The 21,584-nt window shown below is 40.1% G+C and overlaps 1 protein-coding gene and 1 pseudogene across 1 annotated transcript; both read left to right on the top strand.

Moving 5' to 3' along the window:
• Positions 1-21,584, top strand: part of LOC120041777 — a 109,473-nt pseudogene that overhangs the window by 65,162 nt on the left and 22,727 nt on the right.
• Positions 3,236-8,132, top strand: LOC120041775. Its single transcript, XM_038986638.1, has 10 exons — positions 3,236-3,282; positions 3,418-3,519; positions 3,631-3,778; positions 3,887-4,109; positions 4,292-4,497; positions 4,592-4,723; positions 6,192-6,334; positions 6,440-6,652; positions 6,748-6,983; positions 7,142-8,132. The coding sequence occupies exons 1-10, from the start codon at positions 3,236-3,238 to the stop codon at positions 7,774-7,776; spliced, it is 2,085 nt and encodes a 694-aa protein (XP_038842566.1). The 3' UTR covers positions 7,777-8,132.

Here is a 21,584-nt window from a genome sequence, read left to right as displayed (position 1 = left end):
GTTCTGTTAGTTGACAGGAAGATAGACTGGTATCTGTTACCAGGACAACCAGCAGAGTTCTGTTAGTTGACAGGAAGATAGACTGGTGGATATGGATGTTATGAATATCATAACACTGAAAAAGGATTCTGCCAATGAAAAGAGAGAAACCAATAGACCATAAAACCTTGATGAACGTTAGCTTTAGAGAGAAAGTTAAAAGATGATCCAATGTAAGGTGCTTGTTTTACAAAAACTTTTCCTTAAAACATTATGGATGTTACATTGTCTGTCCCAGTCAAACCCCCAAACAAGACTGTTGAACAGGCAAACTAAACTCAAGACACTGTTAATTAATTAACTAATACTGGAGGAAAGCTGTGATCAGGCTGCCCACTCAAGAGAAAGCTTCAAACTGTAACCAGTGCTGTCAACCTGGTTCAGGTTATCAGTCAACCTACCAGGGTAGTTACAAACAGTAGAGGAATGAAATTATCATGTTTTGATCATATCTTTACTAATGCTGCAGAAATGTGTTTTAAAGCAGTTTCCAGATCCATCAGATGCAGTGATCACAATATAGTAGCCATGTCTAGGAAAACCAAAGTTCCAAAGGCTGGGCCTAATATTGTGTAAAAGAGGTCATACAATAAGTTTTGTGGTGATTCCTATGTTGTTGATGTAAATAATATTTGTTGGTCCGTGGTGTGTAATGATGAGCAACCAGACGCTGCCCTTGACACATTTATGAAATTGCTTATCCCAGTTACTAATAAGCATGCACCCGATAAGAAAATGACTGTAAAAACTATTAAATCCACGTGGATTGATGAGGAATCAAAAAATGGTATGATGAAGAGGGAGGCAAAAGAGATGGCAAATAGGTCTGGCTGTATAACTGATTGGCAAACGTATTGCAAATTGAGAAATCATGTGACTAAATAAAAAGAAGAAGAAACTACACTATGAAACAAAGATAAATGACATGAAGAATGATAGTAAAAATCTTTGGAGCATCTTCAATGACATTTTGGGCAAAAATATCAACAATGACTTGTCACCTGTGTCTGACAACGTGGATGGAAAATTGAGGATAATAGCGGCCGATATTGCCACTCCTATTTGCCTTGTCTTTAATTTAAGCGTACTAGAAAGTGTGCGCCCTCAGGCCTGGAGGGAAGCTAAAGTCATTCAGGGATTGGACTGCTGAGGACTGGGGTAACGTCATTTTCTCTGATGAATCCCCTTTCCCGAATGTTTGGGGCATCCGGAAAAAAGCTTGTCCGGAGAAGACAAGGTGAGCGCTACCATCAGTCCTGTGTCATGCCAACAGTAAAGCATCCTGAGACCATTCATGTGTGGGGTTGCATCTTAGCCAAGGGTGTGGGCTCACTCACAATGTTGCCTAGGAACACAGCCATGAATAAAGAATGGTACCAACACATCCTTTGAGAGCAACTTCTCCCAACCATCCAGGAACAGTTCGGTGACGAACGATGCCTTTTCCAGCATGATGGAGCACCTTGCCGTAAGGAAAAAGTGATAACTAAGTGGCTCGGGGAACAAAACATCAATATTTTGGGTCCATGGCCAGGAAACTCGCCAGACTGTAATCCCATTGAGAACTTGTGGTCAATCCTCAAGAGGTGGGTGGACAAACAAAAACCCACAAATTCTGACAAACTCCAAGCATTGATTATGCAAGAATGGGCTGCCCTCAGTCAGGATGTGGCCCATAAGTTAATTGACAGCAGGGCGGATTGCAGATGTCTTGAAAAAGAAGGGTCAACACTGCAAATATTGACTCTTTGCATCAACTTCATGTCATTGTCAATAAAAGCCTTTGACACTTATGAAATGCTTGTAATTATACTTCAGCATTCCATAGTAACATCTGACAAAAATATCTAAAGACACTGAAGCAGCAAACTTTGTGGAAATTAATATTTGTGTCATTCTCAAAACTTTTGGCCGCGACTGTAGGTCGCATTCTGTATCATACAGCTTTGAAAGTTATATATTTAGAACTGTTTCGTTTTTTGTGTTCTGACTTGTAAAACAGAATGAATAAATAAGTAATGTAAATATTAGTAATTACCAGTAAACTCTACAACATTTGATTTAAAATCGCACCAAGATTGTTAAAACTGGCCTTAGGTTATTGAGGGATCTGATTAGGATTTACCCTCGTAGCAATGCCGTTTTATCATGTGGAGGTTTCATTCGGGTCTCTATTTTAAAAAACACACTTTCTTTGGCAGGAGAAAGACCAGACTCAGAGGAACCAGAGCCACGGACGTCCAAACCAGCAAGAAGACACCAGTACAGTACTTTCTATTGATTTTTGAAGACCCCTAAACAATTTAGAGAAATAAAAAATGGTTTGACCATTAAGCAAAAACAAGCCTGTTTTGAGGCTGAATATATCCCAAAATAGGAAAGTCACAGTCATAGCTCACACATGCTCTGTTCCAGTGTGCCCATACCTATAATTTGAGACCATTTTTGGAAAGTTTTGAGCTTTTTTCGATTTTTAAACACCCCCAGACAATTTAGACAAATAGGCCATGATTTCAACATACAGTAAAAACAACCTTGGTTTGAGGCTGAACGTACAGCCAAAACAAGCCAGTTTTGAGGGTGCATAGATCCGTGATCATAGATCAGTGATGTATCACACATGCTCTGTTCCAGTGTGACTAGAGCTATACTTTGAGACCATTTGTGTAAACATTGGAGCTTTTTTGAGATTTTAGACATCCGCAGACTAATTTGAAAAACAAACCTGAATTGAATTTTCAGCAAAGAAATTCACATTTTTGAGCGTGCATAGATCCATAAATTGGACAGTCACAGTGATGTATCACACATGCTCTGTTCCAGTGTGACTAGGTCTCTAATTTGAGACCATTTTTGTAAACATTTGAGCTTTTTTACCGTCCCACATATCCCAGAGAGGTTTTAAGTATTAACTTCATTACATGTACTTATTGTGCATTCACTGTGTTACAGAAAACAAAGAAGGATCCCTATTGTGTGCAGATTTTGCATGAAGAACCAGGAAAACATATCTATACATCTCAGCAGAGTCTGCATGAAGACAGAATCAAAACAAAAGATTGATCAGGAAGTTCGTAATTCCCGCGACTCCATGATAGAGCATCTTTGGCATGGCAGGATTATTGACTACAGAATACTCAGCTGTATTGTGACACAACAGGACGCACTCCAACCTCTGATTAAGAACCGTGAACAAATGGGTCATTTTGTTACGAACAAGCCAGAAGCCAAACTAATAACTGGGTAAGCTACTATTTTGCACTGATAAAATAATATATGTGCAAGTTATATGCTATTGGAACTCATTTGAACTGTTGTCCAATTATGTTTGATTGTAAAATAATATAAATGTTTTTGTTAATCTGTATGATATTTCAGCCAAGTGGAAGTGGCTCAAGTGTTGGCACCAACTACAGATGAAAATATAGATGAAGAATCAGACGTCAACATGGAAGATGACCAGTCGGCGCTGTACCAACCGTAAGTAAATACAAATAGAAATCATTTTCATTAACAAGTACTACGTATAAGTATATAAGCAAACATGGATGTATTTTATTTATTCTAATCTGCATACCAAATATTTTCTAGACCATTGAACCAGGTATGGGACACCAAACTGAGAAAGGTGATGCAAAGCAGTGGTTTATACCAAAAGCACCCTCTGGATTGTGATCTGCTGGCTGGATTTGGGAAATATCTCCGTGACGACAACAAAATTCCCAATTTCAAACAGGAGGTATGTACAGAGATGTTACTTTAATTTAACTGTTTACATATTTTAATGAGAATTAATAGATTTTAAAGTAGTTATTAACTATGTAATTAATATTATTTTCATGTACAGGTTGCAAATGTGTCAAGGTTTTTGTTTTACATGGGCTCAAACAAACCATCGCTGGATTTTGTTAATAACTTGGAAAAAAGCAGATCATTTTTTACCAAGCTTGCAGACATCGGACAGAAGAAGCAAACCATTGCCAACTACATGAAGAATTTGAAGAAATTTATTCGCTACAACATCACCACTACAAGCCTTATTCAGACAGACAGAGCCGTGTTTGAGCAATGCAAGCATTTCCTCCTATGCTTGAATGAACTGCAGAAGTCCATGAGCAAGCAGGTGTCTCAGGAAACTACTGGGAAAAGGTATATATTTCCAATTGATCCTCACAGAAATGTTTTTTTATTTTTAATAAGTGTGTATTATCAACGTTCTTAAAATAATTAATGTATTATTGTTTTTCTGCAGATACACACAGATGGTGTCAGTTGCGAAGACACCAAAAGAATGTTGGGAAATTGAGGGTGGCGAAGAACGAATTTCTGTGTATCATTGGGAAGGCCATGAATGAAGAATCCTTGCTGGAAACTGAACAACTGCATGTTCTGTACTACCTTGAGTCTCTGCTCATGCTCAAACATCTCCAAAGGGCTGGAGTGATCAAACATTTGACCGTAAGTTAACTAATGTCATAAATTTGCTATAATGTTGAATTGTATTTGCTTCTTTGGCATTTGTTTTATTAATATGTCACTGTTCCAATTGCAGCTGAGCGAATGGCTCTCGAGGAGCGCGTGCAAGTTGCCAGATGGTGAGAATTGGACTGTCGTCGGTGTTAAGAAGCACGAAACAGCAACGCAGCAAGTTGCAACCATTTTGTTAGATGAGGAGGAACATGCAGTAAGTATATTTACTACAATCTGTTATTGTGAATGTGATTTAATACAGGATCCGGGATCCTCCTCATCAGAAACGCTGACTAGCATAGCCTAGCCTAGCGCCACAGGGAATATCATATAATATATTTTCATGAAATCACAAGTCCAATACAGCAAATGAAAGATAAACATCTTGCGAATCCAGCCAACATGTCCGATTTTTAAAATGTTTTACAGCGAAAACACAACATATATTTATGTTTGCTCACCACAATAGCCCAAAACACAACGGCAGTTTTGCACCGCAAAGATAGCTTTCACAAAACCCACAAATAGAGATAAAATTAATCACTAACCTTTGAACAACTTCATCAGATGACAGTCTTATGACATCATGTTATACAATACATTTATGTTTTGTTCGAAAATGTGCATATTTATAGCTACAAATCTGGGTTTTACATTGCAGCCATGGTCACAAATGGCACCAAAATGTCTGGAGAAATTTTAGACAGCCACGTAATCTAACAGAAAAACTCATCATAAACTTTGCTGAAAAATACAAGTTGCATATATAATTAAAGATACACTGGTTCTTAATGCAACCGCTGTGTTAGATTTAAAAAAAAAAAAAATACTTTAGTACAAAGCACAGCATGCAATAATCTGAGACAGCGCTCAGCCATTCTCCGCCATGATGGAGTCCAAAGAGTCCACAAAAATACGAAATTACATCATAAATATTCCCTTACCTTTGATGATCTTTCATCAGAATGCAGTGCCAGGAATCCTAGTTCCACAATAAATCGTTGTTTTGTTTTAGAATGTCCATTTCTTCTGTTGAATTAGCAACTTTGGCTAGCATAGTGGAGCTCACGTGTCCATGAAGATTTTACGCATGAACGAAAAATTCAAAAAGTCATAATAATAGTCGAATAAACTGGTCAAACTCAGTTGAGAATCCATCTTTAGGATGTTTTTCAGAAATCAATCCAATAACTTCCCAGACGGAGCATTTCTTCGTGTCTACCTAATGCATTGCAGAAAACGATATGACAAACCGAAGTGCGTAGCCAAGTACTACTAATAAGGCTGACCTCTCACTCCAACGAGTCCCATCCGGTCCCAGGAAAGGCTAGAGACTTCATTCCACGTTCTACTGCCTGTTGACATCTAGTGGAAGGCGTGTGAAGTGCATACAGATCCATAAATAAAAGACAATTGAATAGGCAATGCCTTTCACAGAGACCCATTTCAGAATTTTCACTTCCTGTTTGGAAGTTTGCCTGCCAAATGAGTTCTGTTTTTCTCACAGATATAATTCAAACAGTTTTAGAAACTTCAGAGTGTTTTCTATCCAATAGTAATAATAATATGCATATCATATAATCTAGGACAGAGTACGAGGCCGTTTAAATTGGGCACGATTTTATCCAGAAGTGAATCGGGTTCCCCCTATTTACATGTATTAATGTTGTCTATATTTTCAGTGGTTCGATGTGTACTACCGACATGTTCGACCAGCTTTTCTTAAAAACTCTGATGACATGCAAGAAGATGAGAGATTCTTCATTTCCACAACCGGGAAACCCATCTACAACCCATCCAATGACCTACAAAGGTTTCATGCAAAGTAAGTACACCACTGTTAAGGAGAACACTGTTTAATCATTCCACAATACTTTTTTTGACAGTACAGTTTTCTGAAACCAAACTGTTTTTCTTGTTCTTTCATCAGATACAACTTGCCCAACATCACGAGCCAGGTAGCAAGAAAAGTTTTTGAGACAAATACCAAAGCCAGCTTCACAGACCAAGAGATGTCCCTTGTTGCTGACTACTTGGCCCATACAACTGCTACAACTAAAAAGCATTACCGCTTGAAGACAACAGTCAATGCCTGCATGGAAATGAAGCTGATCTCCAAAGTTGCCATGTCCATTGAATCTGAGTAAGTATTTACACAAATTATATAAATTACACTTTACATTGTCTTGTAAATGCTGCTACATATAGATACAAATGTGTTATGTTCCCTTTTTCAAGTAGTGAGACTGCAGGCCCCTCCTGTGCAAGCACAAGGAGAAAAGGAGCATTGTCCAGCAGCAAAAAGTTGGATGAGGCACAGACCTTGAAACTCTTCTATGAACACTTCCCTGTCACAATTGATGGACAATCAATCAAGACGAAGGACAGACGACTGATTGCAGGAACGTATGAGAGATACTGCTATGACAAGTGGAGAAGCCAGCAAGAGAAAATGAGACGTGATTATGTGATCGGTATGAAGCAGCTAAAATACACTAAACTAAATACAATTTTGTTATATTATATATTACAAAAATGTACTTTATTTAGTCAGTAAATAAAGTACTACTTGATAAGGGCTTCTACTATTGAATAAATGAAATTATTAATAACACTTATTTTTTGGTTACAGCGCACTTCCCCAGAAGACAGCCCACTGCAAGTCAAGTAGAGAGATACATTGAAAGGCAGAACTGGGAGAAGAACAAAGTGAAAGTGGAGAATGTCCTTTGTTACTGGCAACCTTCAATTAACACTGACACACCAAAAGACAACAAGGCAATTAAGAAGCTGGTGAAGTCCCAGAAGTGGAAAGGACTGTACATTGCCAGTGACCCTGATAAAGGAAAAAAGGTCATGACGACACGTCCATTTGCTAAAGGGGAAGTTGTCTGTGACTACCACGGTCTCCCACTCTCAGGGAAGCATGGGAAAGAATTGTTGGAAGCAACAGATAATGACGAGATGGGGTTCCTTTACTTCTACAAGGAATCGTCAGGGAAAACGTACTGTATAGATGCAAAGACTGTGCCCTGCCCTTGCCACCCAGAGATGGACACAATTGGACGTAGGATAAATCATTCCAGAAAGAGAAGCAACATAAAGGGTCAGCTTCAGCAATTAGAAGAGGATGGCCACGTGTGGAACATCATCCTTTTCATTGCCCTACGAGACATTCAGGTGCAACAAGAACTGTTATTTGACTATGGGCTGTCAAGAAAATCTTTTGTTGGAGAAGGAGAAGATTTGGAATGGCTTGACAACTAGGTCCGTCAGCTTGAAATCTGATGGGTCTCAAAACAACCCCCCTTGGGTGGTGCTGTGGCGGAGATAAGAGAGTGACCTTTGGAAGTGATCTTCCCAGCCTGTCAACATTTCGTTTTCTTCTGTTGTTATACATATTGAAAGAGAATGTGCAATATTAAATAATAGATCATCACACACACACAAACATGGCTTCATCGTTGTTCACAGTTTATTCATAGTTTCTCACCATTTTTAATTATCGCTTATGATCATAGTTTGAATATAGTTGGCCATAGTTTCTAATCATAGTTTCTAAATGTACTTTCTAATTGTATTTTCTAGTCTGAGAAGTTTTGGTACAATAATAAAGTCAAATGCAACCGAACAGGCCAGAAGCAATTGTTTGTCCCTGTAGTTTTGAATGTTTCCCTGTCAGAAAATTTGAGAGGCTAAGAGAATGACCTTTGGAGGTGAACTTCCCAGGATGTCAACATTTCGTTATCTTCTGTTGCAGAGGGGAGGGGAGGGGCAGTTCAGTGAGCTGGAGCCTTTGATTGCCCTGCCTCTGGGAGCCTGTCAGATATGTTCAAAATATCAGTAAGATATATCTGTAAAATATTTTGACCTACAAACATACTTCTTCTATTTGGAGAGTTTTTTTTTAAACCATTCAGGGATCTACTATCAAACAGTCAAGAAATCATTAAAAGATTAATGTTTACACTGCTCCACTGCTGTGACAAGTGGAGAAGCCAGCAAGAGGAAAGGAGATGATTTATGTGATTGGTAAGGTGCACCTAAAATACAGTAAACTGAATACAATTTTGTTGTATTAGGTATTACGAAAATGGGCCATGATTTGAACGTACAGTAAAAACAAGCTTGTTTTGAGGCTGCATAGATCCATAGATTGGACAGTCACAGTGATGTATCACAAATGCTCTGTTCCAGTGTGACTAGACCTATATTTTGAGAGCATTTTGGGAAAGTTTTGAGCTTTTTTCCATTTTTAAACATCCCCAGACATTTACACCCTCTTCCCCAGAATTTCAAGGGCCTGGACTCACCGGGCTCACCGGACGCCGCCGGAACCGCGATGCTTTCCAGGGCTTGGGCCTCTCTCTCGGGGCGAACCCATTCCAGGGCGCCCTGCCCTTCACAAAGAAAAGAGAACTCTCCCCGGGGCTCCCGCCAGCTTCTCCGGGATCGGTCGCGTTACTGCACTGGACGCCTCGCGGCGCACATCTCCGCCACTCCGGATTCGGGGATCTGAACCCGACTCCCTTTCGGTTGGCCGGGGGCGACGGAGGCCATCGCCCCTCCCTTCCGAACGGCGTTCGCCCATCTCTTAGGACCGACTGACCCATGTTCAACTGCTGTTCACATGGAACCCTTCTCCACTTCGGCCTTCAAAGCTCTCGTTTGAATATTTGCTACTACCATCAAGATCTGCAACCGCGGCGGCTCCACCCGGGCCCGCACCCTAGGCTTCCGTTCTCACCGCAGCGGCCCTCCTCCTCATACATGTGACATTTAAAAATAAAAAATGTTTTTATTCTACAATAACCTTTACCCCCTCCTTTTGGGAATGTCTCCTCACTTCCAGTAGAATAGCTTTCATAAAGATGTATCCAAAGGAGCAATAGAGTTGGAGAACATGCGCCCGTTTATTTTGTTCTCTTTGAGGTCCATTTTCTCCGAAACCTAAACCTAACCCGCCAGAGCCCTGTTCTCCTATTGAACAAACTGCTATCTTGAAATGTTGAAAAAGTTGTGTTCATAGGAAGCATGGGCGGTTTTCTCTCAAGACAAAAAAGTAGGCCCAAAATGAGGCCTGACCTAAATTTAAGGTGATTTTGGGTAACAGCGGCCAATCCGTTGAGGCTAGAAACACAATTAAACCACAGGAATGTTTTTGAGGTCCTCCATATATTCTCTGACCATGTGAAATGAACCCTTAACAGTGAATAAATTCCAAAATGTACCTTCTCTCTTTACTGCTAGGTCCATCTGCTTGAAATCTAATGGGACACAATACTATCCATTAACATGTTTGGTTCTAAATATTAGAGTAAGAACTTGACGGACAAATATTCTCAGAACCCAACAAACCTCTCTTTAAAAATTCAAAAACTGTCATTTCTGTAATATGTTTAGCCATGCAAGTTTGACTGAAAATGTCAGGTCCTCACGGGTAATTGAATGATTTGCCTTGCAAAATCACCTACAATGACAGCTCATCAGGCTACTATAAGGATTACCTTTACTGATTTAAGCTATGGACCTGGAGCCACAGGAAAGGCTTAAATTGTCCCTGTAGTTTGAATGTTTCCCTGTCAGAAAATTGTTGATAGGCTAAGAGAATGACCTTTGGAGGTGATCTTCCCAGGATGTCAACATTTCATTATCTTCTGTTGCAGAGGGGAGGGGCAGTTCAGTGAGCTGGAGCCTTTGATTGCCTTGCAGAGGGGAGCCTGTCAGATATGGTCAAAATATCTGTAAGATATATCTGTAAGATAATTTGTGATACAAACATACTTCTATTTGGAGAAGGTTTTTTTTCCCATTCAGGGATCTACTATCAAACAGTCATGAAATCATAAATAAATGAATGTCTACACTAAAGTATGTGGATTTGGTGGACTTTCTAACCTTAAAGGGCCAAGAACCAAAGTACAAATGCCAATGAAGTCCCTGCTCAGCCCTGATCCTTTAATTTTTTTAAATTCTGGTCTCTTCTAAAGTTCCGGCCTTTCTAGGGAGTTTTTCCTAGCCACCATGCTTCTACACCTGCATTGCTTGCTGTTTGGGGTTTTAAGCTGGGTTTCTGTACAGCACTTTGAGAAATCAGCTGATGTGAGAAGGGCTTTATAAATAAATTTGATTTGAGTCAATGCCATGTCTGTTGTCTTTTGTCATAGAGAGAGAGAATCTATTTCATAAAGGTATCCATTAAGATAGGGAGAGAGTGTGTACATTCTAGGCCCAGAATGAAGCCTGACCTAAATTTAAGGTGCTTTTGGGTTACAGCAGCCAAACCGTGGAGGCTAGAAACACAATTCAACCACAGGAATGCTTGGGAGGTCCTCCTTATTTACTCAGACCATTTGAAATGAACCCTTAACAGTGAATCAATTCCTAAATGTGCCTTAGTTCTCTCCCCTTAGGAATACATTGCCTGCGGCTCGAAATTCAACTGGATGACTGAGTGGGTTAGGGTTACCCTAGAAAACTATCATCAATAACAACTAATCAGGCTACTATAAGGATTACCTGTGTTGTTTTTCAGCTTCCTGGAGCAACCGGAAGTGGTTAAGTTGACCCTAAAAGAGGTATTCAACCCTATGAAAATCAATCAGTTTTTAACATAAAGACTTGAAACTCAGGATTATGTAAACGGGTGTCCCAGTGAGGAAATGTGTTTAATTGTAGCTTCCTGTGACAACCGGAAGTGCCTTACATTGAGGTCATAGGTGCTGTTTTGAGGGGTTAAAAAGGTCACATCTTTCCAAAATGTCATATGTGTGATTAGGCAACCCTCATGAACTGATACATACAAGACTGATAATAGGACTTCACTGCTACTTCCTATCTGGTAATAGGACTTCACTGCTATTTCATGGTTTTGATGTCTTCATATATTATTCTACAATGTATAAAATAGTGAAAATAAAGAAAAACCCTTGAATGAGTAGATGTGTCCAAACTTTTGACTGGTTCTGTATCCTTATGCTACTGTCACATAACATAATACAATGTCAGTGTCAGTATCCTTAGATGCTGTGGGAATGTGTTATATTGTGTGCATGTACCCCTTGTTGATATTCCTTAACATCTTAGATACTAGTACATTAGTAGTACATAACAGTGTAATAGTGTAGTACTACAGTACGGTCCTGTCTTGACGTTTGAAACTAAAACGTTTATTGTCAGAACCAGCTTTTTGGACATGTGTAGTATATAAAATATCAGGGACTCCTTGATTCACCAAAGGTTCTTGTTCTCTACAGTTTAACATAAACAGTATTTCCCTCCCCTCTAAAAACATACTTTTGGATTATAAACATGTCAATAAAAAAAGATGACTAAAGTATCTTGACATGTCATAGACATCGTAACCCAAGGGTGGTCAAATTGTTGTTCAAATGTTGCATATAAAATCTTTAGTTCCTAGGCATTGTTTTATATGCTAGAATGTCTAATAAACAACTATATTGTATACGTTAACAATATTGTTTTGTCAAAATAAACTGCTTCCTGCATCTGTATGCAGACGATACAGTTGTGTACTATATTGCCCACCCTGCTGATCAGTCTCTATCTGAACTACAGTATGCTGTCATTATTTTACAGAAAACCTTTATTGACCTTATATTGTTATTGAATCTGTGTAATACTAAATATATGGTATATTTTTTTCTACCCACAGATGCGTACGTCATAAACATGACGGGGACGAAGCCCAAAGCAAACACGTATATTTTACACGAGGCTGTAACCCAAACAATGAGCGAGGTGTAAACCTCTAATAAATACACGGGACGAGACCCATAGTAACAATACACGGGACGAAACCCGTAATGACAATAAACGGACGAGACCCGTTACAACAATACACGGGACGAGACCCGTAATGACAATACACGGGACGAGACCCATAGTAACAATACACGGGACGAAACCCGTAATGACAAAACACGGGACGAAACCCGTAATGACAATACACGGGACGAGACCCATAATGACAAAACACGGGACGAGACCCGTAATGACAATACACGGGACGAGACCCATAGTAACAATACACGGGGCGACACCCGTAATGACAAAACACGGGACGAGACCCGTAATGACAATACACGGGACGAGACCCATAATGACAATACACGGGACGAGACCCGTTACGACAATACACGGGACGAGACCCGTTATGACAATACACGGGACGAGACCCGTAATGACAATACACGGGACAAGACCCATAGTAACAATACACGGGACGAAACCCGTAATGACAAAACACGGGACGAAACCCGTAATGACAATACACGGGACGAGACCCATAATGACAAAACACGGGACGAGACCCGTAATGACAATACACGGGACGAGACCCATAGTAACAATACACGGGACGAGACCAGTAATGACAAAACACGGGACGAGACCCGTAATGACAATACACGGGACGAGACCCGTAATGACAATACACGGGACGAGACCCATAATGACAAAACACGGGACGAGACCCGTAATGACAATACACAGGACGAGACCCGTAATGACAATACACGGGACGAGACCCGTAATGACAATACACGGGACGAGACCCGTAATGACAATACACGGGACGAGACCCGTAATGACAATACACGGGACGAGACCCATAGTAACAATATACGGGACGAGACCCATAGTAACAATACACGGGACAAGACCCGTAATGACAATACAAGGGACGAAACCCGTAATGACAATACACGGGACGAGACCCATAATGACAAAACACGGGACGAGACCCATAGTAACAATACACCCGTAATGACAATACACGGGACGAGACCCGTAATGACAATACACGGGACGAGACCCGTAATGACAATACACGGGACGAGACCCATAGTAACAATATACGGGACGAGACCCCTAGTAACAATACACGGGACGAGACCCGTAATGACAATACACGGGACAAGACCCGTAATGACAATACACGGGACGAGACCCATAGTAACAATACACGGGACGAGACCCGTAATGACAATACACGGGACGAGACCCGTTACAACAATACACGGGACGAGACCCGTAATGACAATACACGGACGAGACCCGTAATGACAAAACATGGGACGAGATCCGTTACAACAATACACGGGACGAGACCCGTAATGACAATACACGGGACGAGACCCATTACGACAATACACAGGACGAGACCCGTTACGACAATACACGGGACGAGACCCGTTACGACAATACACGGGACTAGACCCGTAATGACAATACACGGGACGAGACCCGTAATGACAATACACGGGACGAGACCCGTAATGACAAAACATGGGACGAGATCCGTTCCAACAATACACAGGACGAGACCCATAGTAACAATACACGGGACGAGACCCGTTACGACAATACACGGGACGAGACCCGTTACGACAATACACGGGACGAGACCCGTTACGACAATACACGGGACGAGACCCGTAATGACAATACACGGGACAAGACCCGTAATGACAATACACTTGACGAGACCCGTAATGACAATACACGGGACGAGACCCGTAATGACAATACACGGGACGAGACCCGTTACAACAATACACGGGACAGGACCCGGTACAACAATACAAAAAAACTAAGTATATGTTGTTTTCTAGATTGCACAAAAATAATTCTAATGATTGAAGTGTGTGTACCTTGTATGGTGTATCTGATGTTAATAAGCTGTCTTTTAAAAAACATATTGATGAGTTAGTTAATTAAGATGCTGAGTTGGTGTTTTAGGCTTGGTTTCTGTATAGACGTTAAGCTGTATTTTAAAAACATATTGACGAGTTAGTTAATTAAGCTGCTGAGTTGGGGTTTTAGGCTGGGTTTCTGTATAGACGTTAAGCTGTCTTTTAAAATACATATTGATGAGTTAGTTAATTTAGATGCTGAGTTGGTGTTTTAGGCTGTGTTTCTGTCTAGATGTTAAGCTGTATTTTAAAAACATATTGATGAGTTAGTTCATTAAGATGCTGAGTATAAAAAGGGTCTTCTTCTATAGAAATAGGTCAGGCCTCTTGCTTAATAGTACAAAGCAGATCATTCAATCGATGTTCTTACTGGTCCTAGACTATGGTGACATCATCTATATGAATGCAGCTGCCACTTCATTAAAGCCATTAGATGCATTTGACCATAGTGCACTTTGTTTTATTCTGGGTACAGGTTCAGTACACATCCCTGTATTCTTCATCAGGAAGTAGGCTGACACTCTTTGTGGTCATGTAGGTCCATTCATTGCTCTCTTTGCATTTATAAATCTCTTTGACAGTAACTCCCTCTGTAGCTAACATCTACAATAACCATTAGAGGTAAGAGTTGGTGTTATCATACACAGTCTCAGGGATGGCTAGCTCTGGGAATTCCTTTGGTCTGTACAGAGTTAGGTAAATCAGCTCTTTGCACCTTACTTGTGGAATAATCTCCAAACTTCTCTAAAAGTTGATGTTTTGGTGCCTCTGGGTTAATTCAGACTGCTGATTGAGGACCAGTTACAACTTACTTACAAAACCTTTAAAGGAGTTCATGAAACCATTCAGTCATGGATGTATGTAAACATATTTACCAGGTATTGCTTGTTACAGAAGACTACTGTTGTACATTGAATAGCCATTCATCACTGTTACACCTCCTTGATGTGATGGTTTTCTATGTCTGTACATAGTGTGAATAGTGGTTTCCAAAAAGTTATTTCTCCCTAAACACGAATGTTAAATGACCTTTATGATCTTTTGTACCACTATTACTTTGGGGTTCTAATCCCCCTCTGTCAACATCCACACTGTGAACACATCTTTAACATTCATGAACCTTCACTATCTTCATCCCTAAACTAGCAACAATAACTATTGTCTATTGTTATTCTCAATGACCTTCCTGGCCATATGAAAGTCTTGCTAAATACTGAGAGATGGCCTACCTGTAAGATATTTTGTGCTATAAACGTACTTCTATTTGAAGAGGTTTTTGACCATTCAAGGACCTAATATTTCATTTATATTCTACGTTTAGTTTTTCAATTGTCGCTGTTTTTCTGTTTTTCGCTTCCAAAATCACACTGTTAATAGAAAAACAACAACATTGGATGTTCTAAGTCCACAACAATAATTAAACCACATCAGGAGACCACTTTTGAAGTCTGAGAAAAATATTTGAGATATCTGAGAAGATATTTTCATTTTTTTGGGTGTAGATAACGACAACTTGCAGGCAGTAGGTTCAGAATAACTATGGCAAAAATGAATACAAATTATACCACCAGATGAGCCTTGGTCAATTTAGCTAGGAATATGCCACCCTCTTCAATCTGTCACCTAATCCTGCCTAATGGGCAGGTCAGCCCTGGAGGAAAGTATTGGCTGTAAGAAGTAAGAGAAAAAATAACATCTGGTTGTTTTAAAATTACTTCTTATGACATTGCTTGCCAGAATAAACATTGTAATGGAGATTTTTCTCCAGTCTGCGTTACCCACTCCTGGCAGCAGACGGCGATGTGAGTCTTTCACTTGATGGTTCTTGTGTGACGTATAATATAGTGGACGGGACGCGAGGCCTCTTCAACAGCGACAAAAGGCTTCTGATTCACCCACCGCGGTGGTTTGCTAGCGAACATAAAACCGAAACGTTTAAGATCTTTAGACCAATCTTGTGTATTTTATGTATTATTAATCTTAGTGTTTAGAACATCATTCTGTTTACGTATCTACTTGTTCATTTAAACGCAATTTGCTTATTACATTAGCAAATGTGTTACATTGGTACTGCACTAGGCTAATCTCCCTGAGCATTTTTTATTTTTATTTATTTCACCTTTATTTAACCAAGAACTAGTTCTCATTTACAACTGCGACCTGGCATGAGCTCACTAAACTAGACGGAGAAAGAAGCTCTGATGAAAGGAGAGGAAGAAGCTTTCAGGATGAAAAAGGAGGAAGAGGAGGCTATCATATTGAAAGAAGAGGATGATATTACAGTGAAAGAGGAAGATGGGAGAGAGGTTGTCAAAGTGGAAGAGGAGGAGGTAGAAGCTTTCAGAATCAGAAAGGAGGAAGATGCCATAACAATACAAGAATAGAATGTAGTGAAAGAAGAGGAAGAACCTTTTAGAGTAAAAGAGGAAGAGGAGGCTATCTCAATTAAAGAGGAGGAAGACGTTTTGGGAGTGAAAAAGGAGGAGGCTGAAGATCAGATTACAACCAGTGAGTACTGTCTTAAAAACAGGGGCACAAGCTATGCAGTTGTTGAACTAATGTGTGGTTTTAAAGGGACATTCTACTGAAGTTCTACACTTGAATATGTTGTTCAGTACTGTAGGAATTGTTGAAGGGGTAATCTGCCATTGGTATATATATTTTTGGGACTTTTAAATGAGATGTATTTAATTATCCTTGTTGTCTGTATTAAAGTGCACTTCATCTAAAATAACAGGCTTTTAAAATGCAATATTGATGCATAATTTCCTACTTAAAATGTCAAAGGGACGTAAAAGGCACCCATTTTGTGGAACGACCCTTTTACATTTACAACACAAACAATATTCGACAAAATTATGAAAGTGGTCATTTTAGGCCCTTTTTATACATGTTCATGCCTCTTGTAAGACTCTGTGATTGTAATAGATGGTCATAAGTTTACAATTTGTTTGATGTTCTCATTCACACAGGAGAGAGACATGACTATTGGGGATCCTCTGGGGAGCCTCAACAACATCCTGATGCTGACGAGGCAGAGAAGAGTCTCTCCAGATCAGAACACCAGATGGTACAGCTTGGTCTGGTCTAGCATACAGCTTGCTCTATCAGGGTCTGGGCTGGGTTTCTGTAAAGCACTTTATAACAACCGTTACATCAGCATCCATAATGATATGTGTCTGTGTCCCCTCTTTATGGTTACCAGGACAACGCTAGCCCTTCCTCTCTCCCAGAGTCCCCGTGTCGTGCCTCTCCCGGTAGCACCTTACTGCTGGGTATGAAGAGGTTGTCTGTGCTGCTGGTGGACTGCAGGAAAACAACGGGGCTGAGTGGAACTGTGAGAGGAGGAGAAGAGAAGAAAGGATCAGATTTGACTCATCAAAGTAAGTGCTATAGTTCATTTTGAACAAATAAATAGATCTGCCTACTGGTAGCTGTTACCAGGACAACCAGCAGAGTTCTGTTAGTTGACAGGAAGATAGACTGGTATCTGTTACCAGGACAACCAGCAGAGTTCTGTTCATTGACATGAAGATAGACTGGTATCTGTTACCAGGACAACCAGCAGATTTCTGTTAGTTGACAGGAAGATAGACTGGTGGATATGGATGTTATGAATATCATAACACTGAAAAAGGATTCTGCCAATGAAAAGAGAGAAACCAATAGACCATATAAAACCTTGATGAAAGTTGGCTTTAGAGAGAAAGTTTCAAGATGATCCGATGTAAGCTGCATGTTTTACAAACACTTTTTCTTAAAACATTATGGATGTTACATTGCCTGTCCCAGTCAACCCCCCTTTCTTTACAAGACTCTAGAACACACAAACTAAACTCCAGACACTTCAATGTGGTCTGTATTGCTTCATTAACATCTGATCTACACAATAAATATATTGTTTAAAACAAACTCTGTAAAGCCTTTTCTAAAAGCCATGAAATATGTATAAATGAAAAGCATTTTTTGTGAGACTTGGCCTCAGTCTCTGTAATGGCCAAAATTCATTTCATTTTCTACTTTATCAGGTCAAATGACGGCTGAACTCCAACATAGACTTTAAAGAACATTGTTTCATTTGAAATTACTAACTTTTTTGACATCAATGTGCTGCTAACAGTTTAGTTTCCTCCACTGTCCCTGTCCTCATACCGGGCTTAAACTGTTGATACCGCTTGCTATGTGGTACCGCTTGCCATGTGGTAAAAGAGAGAACAGTCTATGACTAGGGTGGCTGGAGTCTTTTGACAATTTTGCATCATCTGTGGATCTGTTGGGGCGGTATGCAAATTGGAGTGGGTCTAAGTGTTACTGGGATAATGGTGTTGATGTGAGCCATGACCAGCCTTTCAAAGCACTTCATGGCTACAGACGTGAGTGCTACGGGTCGGTAGTAATTTAGGTAGGTTACCTTAGTGTTCTTGGACACAGGGACTATGGTGATCTGCTTGAATTATGTTGGTATTACAGACTCGGTCAAGGCATGCTCGGAGTACACATCCGGGTAATCCGTCTGGCCCTGCGGCCTTGAGAATGTTGACCCGGAACAGCTGATGCTCTCATGCATGCTTCAGTGTTACTTGCCTCGAAGCGAGCATACAAGTCATTTAGCTCATCTGGTAGGTGTCACGGGGCAGCTCGCGGCTGTGCTTCTCTTTATAGTGTGTGATAGTTTGCCCTGCAAATATCCGACGAACCTCGGAGCCGGTGTAGTATGATACGATCATAGTCCTGTTTGATGGTTAGTTGGAGGGCATAGCGGGATTTCTTATAAGCTTCCAGATTAGAGTCCCGCTCTTTGAAAGCGGCAGCTCTACCCTTTTCGCACCATTACAGATGTTGCCTGTAATCCATAACTTCTGGTTGGGGTATGTACTAGAGGTCGACCGATTATGATTTTTCAACGCCGATACGGATTTATTTGGAGGACCAAAAATAGCCAATACCGATTAATCGGCACATTTTTATATATATATTTGTAATAATGACATTTACAACAATACCGAATGAACAATTTTATTTGAACTTAATATAATACATAAATAAAATCTATTTAGTCTCAAATAAATAATGAAACATGTTCAATTTGGTAGAAATATTGCAAATACACAGTACAATATGTGCCATGTAAAAAAGCTAACGTCTAAGTTCCTTGCTCAGAACATGAGAACATATGAAAGCTGGTGGTTCCTTTTAACATGAGTCTTCAATATATAAACAGCGCTGTGCTTTAAGCATTGCTAAGAGCTGCTGGCAATTGCAGGAAAGTGCTGTTTGAATGAATGCTTACGAGCCTGCTGCTGCCTACCACTGCTCAGTCAGACTGCTCTGTCAAATATCAAATCATAAACTTAACTATAATATAATAAACACATAGAAATACAAGCCTTAGGTCATTAATATGGTCAAATCCAGAAACTATAATTTCGAAAACAAAACGTTTATTCTTTCAGTGAAATACGGAACCGTTACATATTTTATAAAACGGGTGGCATCCATAAGTCTAAATATTGCTGTTACATTGCACAAAATTCAATGTTATGTCATAATTACAGTTGAAGTCAGAAGTTTACATACACCTTAGCCAAATACATTTAAACTAAGTTTTTCACAATTCCTGACATTTAATCCTTGTAAAAATGCCCTATCTTAGGTCAGTTAGGATCACCACTTTATTTTAAGAATGTGAAATATCAGAATAATAGTAGAGAGAATGATTTATTTCAGCTTTTATTTCTTTCATCACATTCCCAGTGTGTCAGAAGTTTACATACACTCAATTAGTATTTGGTAGCATTGCCTTTAAAATTGTTTAACTTGGGTCAAACGTTTCGGGTAGCCTTCCACAAGCTTCCCACAATAAGTTGAGTGAATTTTGTCCCCTTCCTTCTGACAGAGCTGGTGTAACTGAGTCAGGTTTGTAGGCCTCCTTGCTCACACACACTTTTTCAGTTCTGGCCACACATTTTCTATAGGATTGAGGTCAGGGCTTTGTGATGGCCACTCCAATACCTTGACTTTGTTGTCCTTAAGCCATTTTGACACAACTTTGGAAGTATGCTTGAGGTCATTGTCCATTTGGAAGACCCATTTGTGACCAAGCTCTAACTTCCTGACTGATGTCTTGAGATGTTGTTTCAATATATCCACAATTTTCCTCCCTCATGATGCCATCTATTTTGTGAAGTACACCAGTCCCTCCTGCAGCAAAGCACCCCCACAACATGATGCTGCCACCCCCGTGCTTCACAGTTGGGATGGTGTTCTTCGGCTTGCAAGCCTCCCCCCCTTTTTCCTCCAAACATAACGATGGTCATTATAGCCAAACAGTTATATTTTTGTTTCATCAGACCAGAGGACATTTCTCCAAAAAGTATGATCTTTGTCCCCATGTGCAGTTGCAAACTGTAGTCTGGCTTTTTATGGCAGTTTTGGAGCAGGGGCTTCTTCCTTGCTGAGCGACCTTTCAGGTTATGTCGATTGAGGACTTGTTTTACTGTGGACATAGATAATGTTGTACCCGTTTCCTCCAGCACCTTCACAAGGTCCTTTGTTGTTGTTCTGGGATTGATTTGCACTTTTCGCACCAAAGTACGTTCATCTCTAGGAGACAGAACGCGTCTCCTTCCGTAGTTGTATTTTTTAAATTATTTTTATTTTACCAGGTATGTTTAGTGAGAACACATTCTCATTTACAGCAACAACCTGGGGAATAGTTACAGGGGAGAAGAGGGGGATGAATGAGCCAATATGACGGCTGCGGGGTCCCATGGTGTTTATACTTGCGTACTATTGTTTGTACAGATGAACGTGGTGCCTTCAGGCGTTTGGAAATTGCTCCCAAGGAGGAACCAGACTTGTGGAGGTCTACAATTTTTTTCTGAGGTCTTGGCTGATTTCTTTTTATTTTCTCATGATGTCAAGCAAAGAGGCACTGCGTTTGAAGGTAGGCCTTGAAATACATCCACAGTTATACCTCCAATTGACAAAAATTATGTCAATTAGCCTATCAGTAGCTTCTAAAGCCATGACATAATTTTCTGGAATTTTCCAAGCTGTTTAAAGGCACAGTCAACTTAGTGTATGTACATTTCTGACCCACTGGAATTGTGATACAGTGAAATAATCTGTCTATAAACAATTGTTGGAAAAATTACTTGTGTCATGCACAAAGTAGATGTCCTAACCGACTTGCCAAAACTATAGTTTGTGAACAAGAAATTTGTGGAGTGGTTGAAAAATGAGTTTTAATGACTCCAACCTAAGTTAATGGAAACTTCCGACTTCAACTCTGTCAAATTCTGGCAAATTAGTTCACAACGAGCCCGGCGGCCCTAACTGTTCCATATACCCTGACTC

The sequence above is a fragment of the Salvelinus namaycush genome, unplaced genomic scaffold (assembly GCF_016432855.1).
Source record: "Salvelinus namaycush isolate Seneca unplaced genomic scaffold, SaNama_1.0 Scaffold534, whole genome shotgun sequence".
Taxonomy (NCBI): domain Eukaryota; kingdom Metazoa; phylum Chordata; class Actinopteri; order Salmoniformes; family Salmonidae; genus Salvelinus; species Salvelinus namaycush.
The sequence above is the reverse complement of the archived record's forward strand: the minus strand, read 5'-3'. Positions and strand labels throughout refer to the sequence as shown.

Coding starts and splice junctions, on each gene's coding strand:
- LOC120041775 (XM_038986638.1), top strand. CDS start 3,236: ATGGGTCATTTTGTTACGAACAAGCCAGAAGCCAAACTAATAACTGG. Junction 3,283..3,417: donor GAAGCCAAACTAATAACTGG/GTAAGCTACTAT, acceptor ATGATATTTCAG/CCAAGTGGAAGTGGCTCAAG. Junction 3,779..3,886: donor TTCCCAATTTCAAACAGGAG/GTATGTACAGAG, acceptor TTTCATGTACAG/GTTGCAAATGTGTCAAGGTT.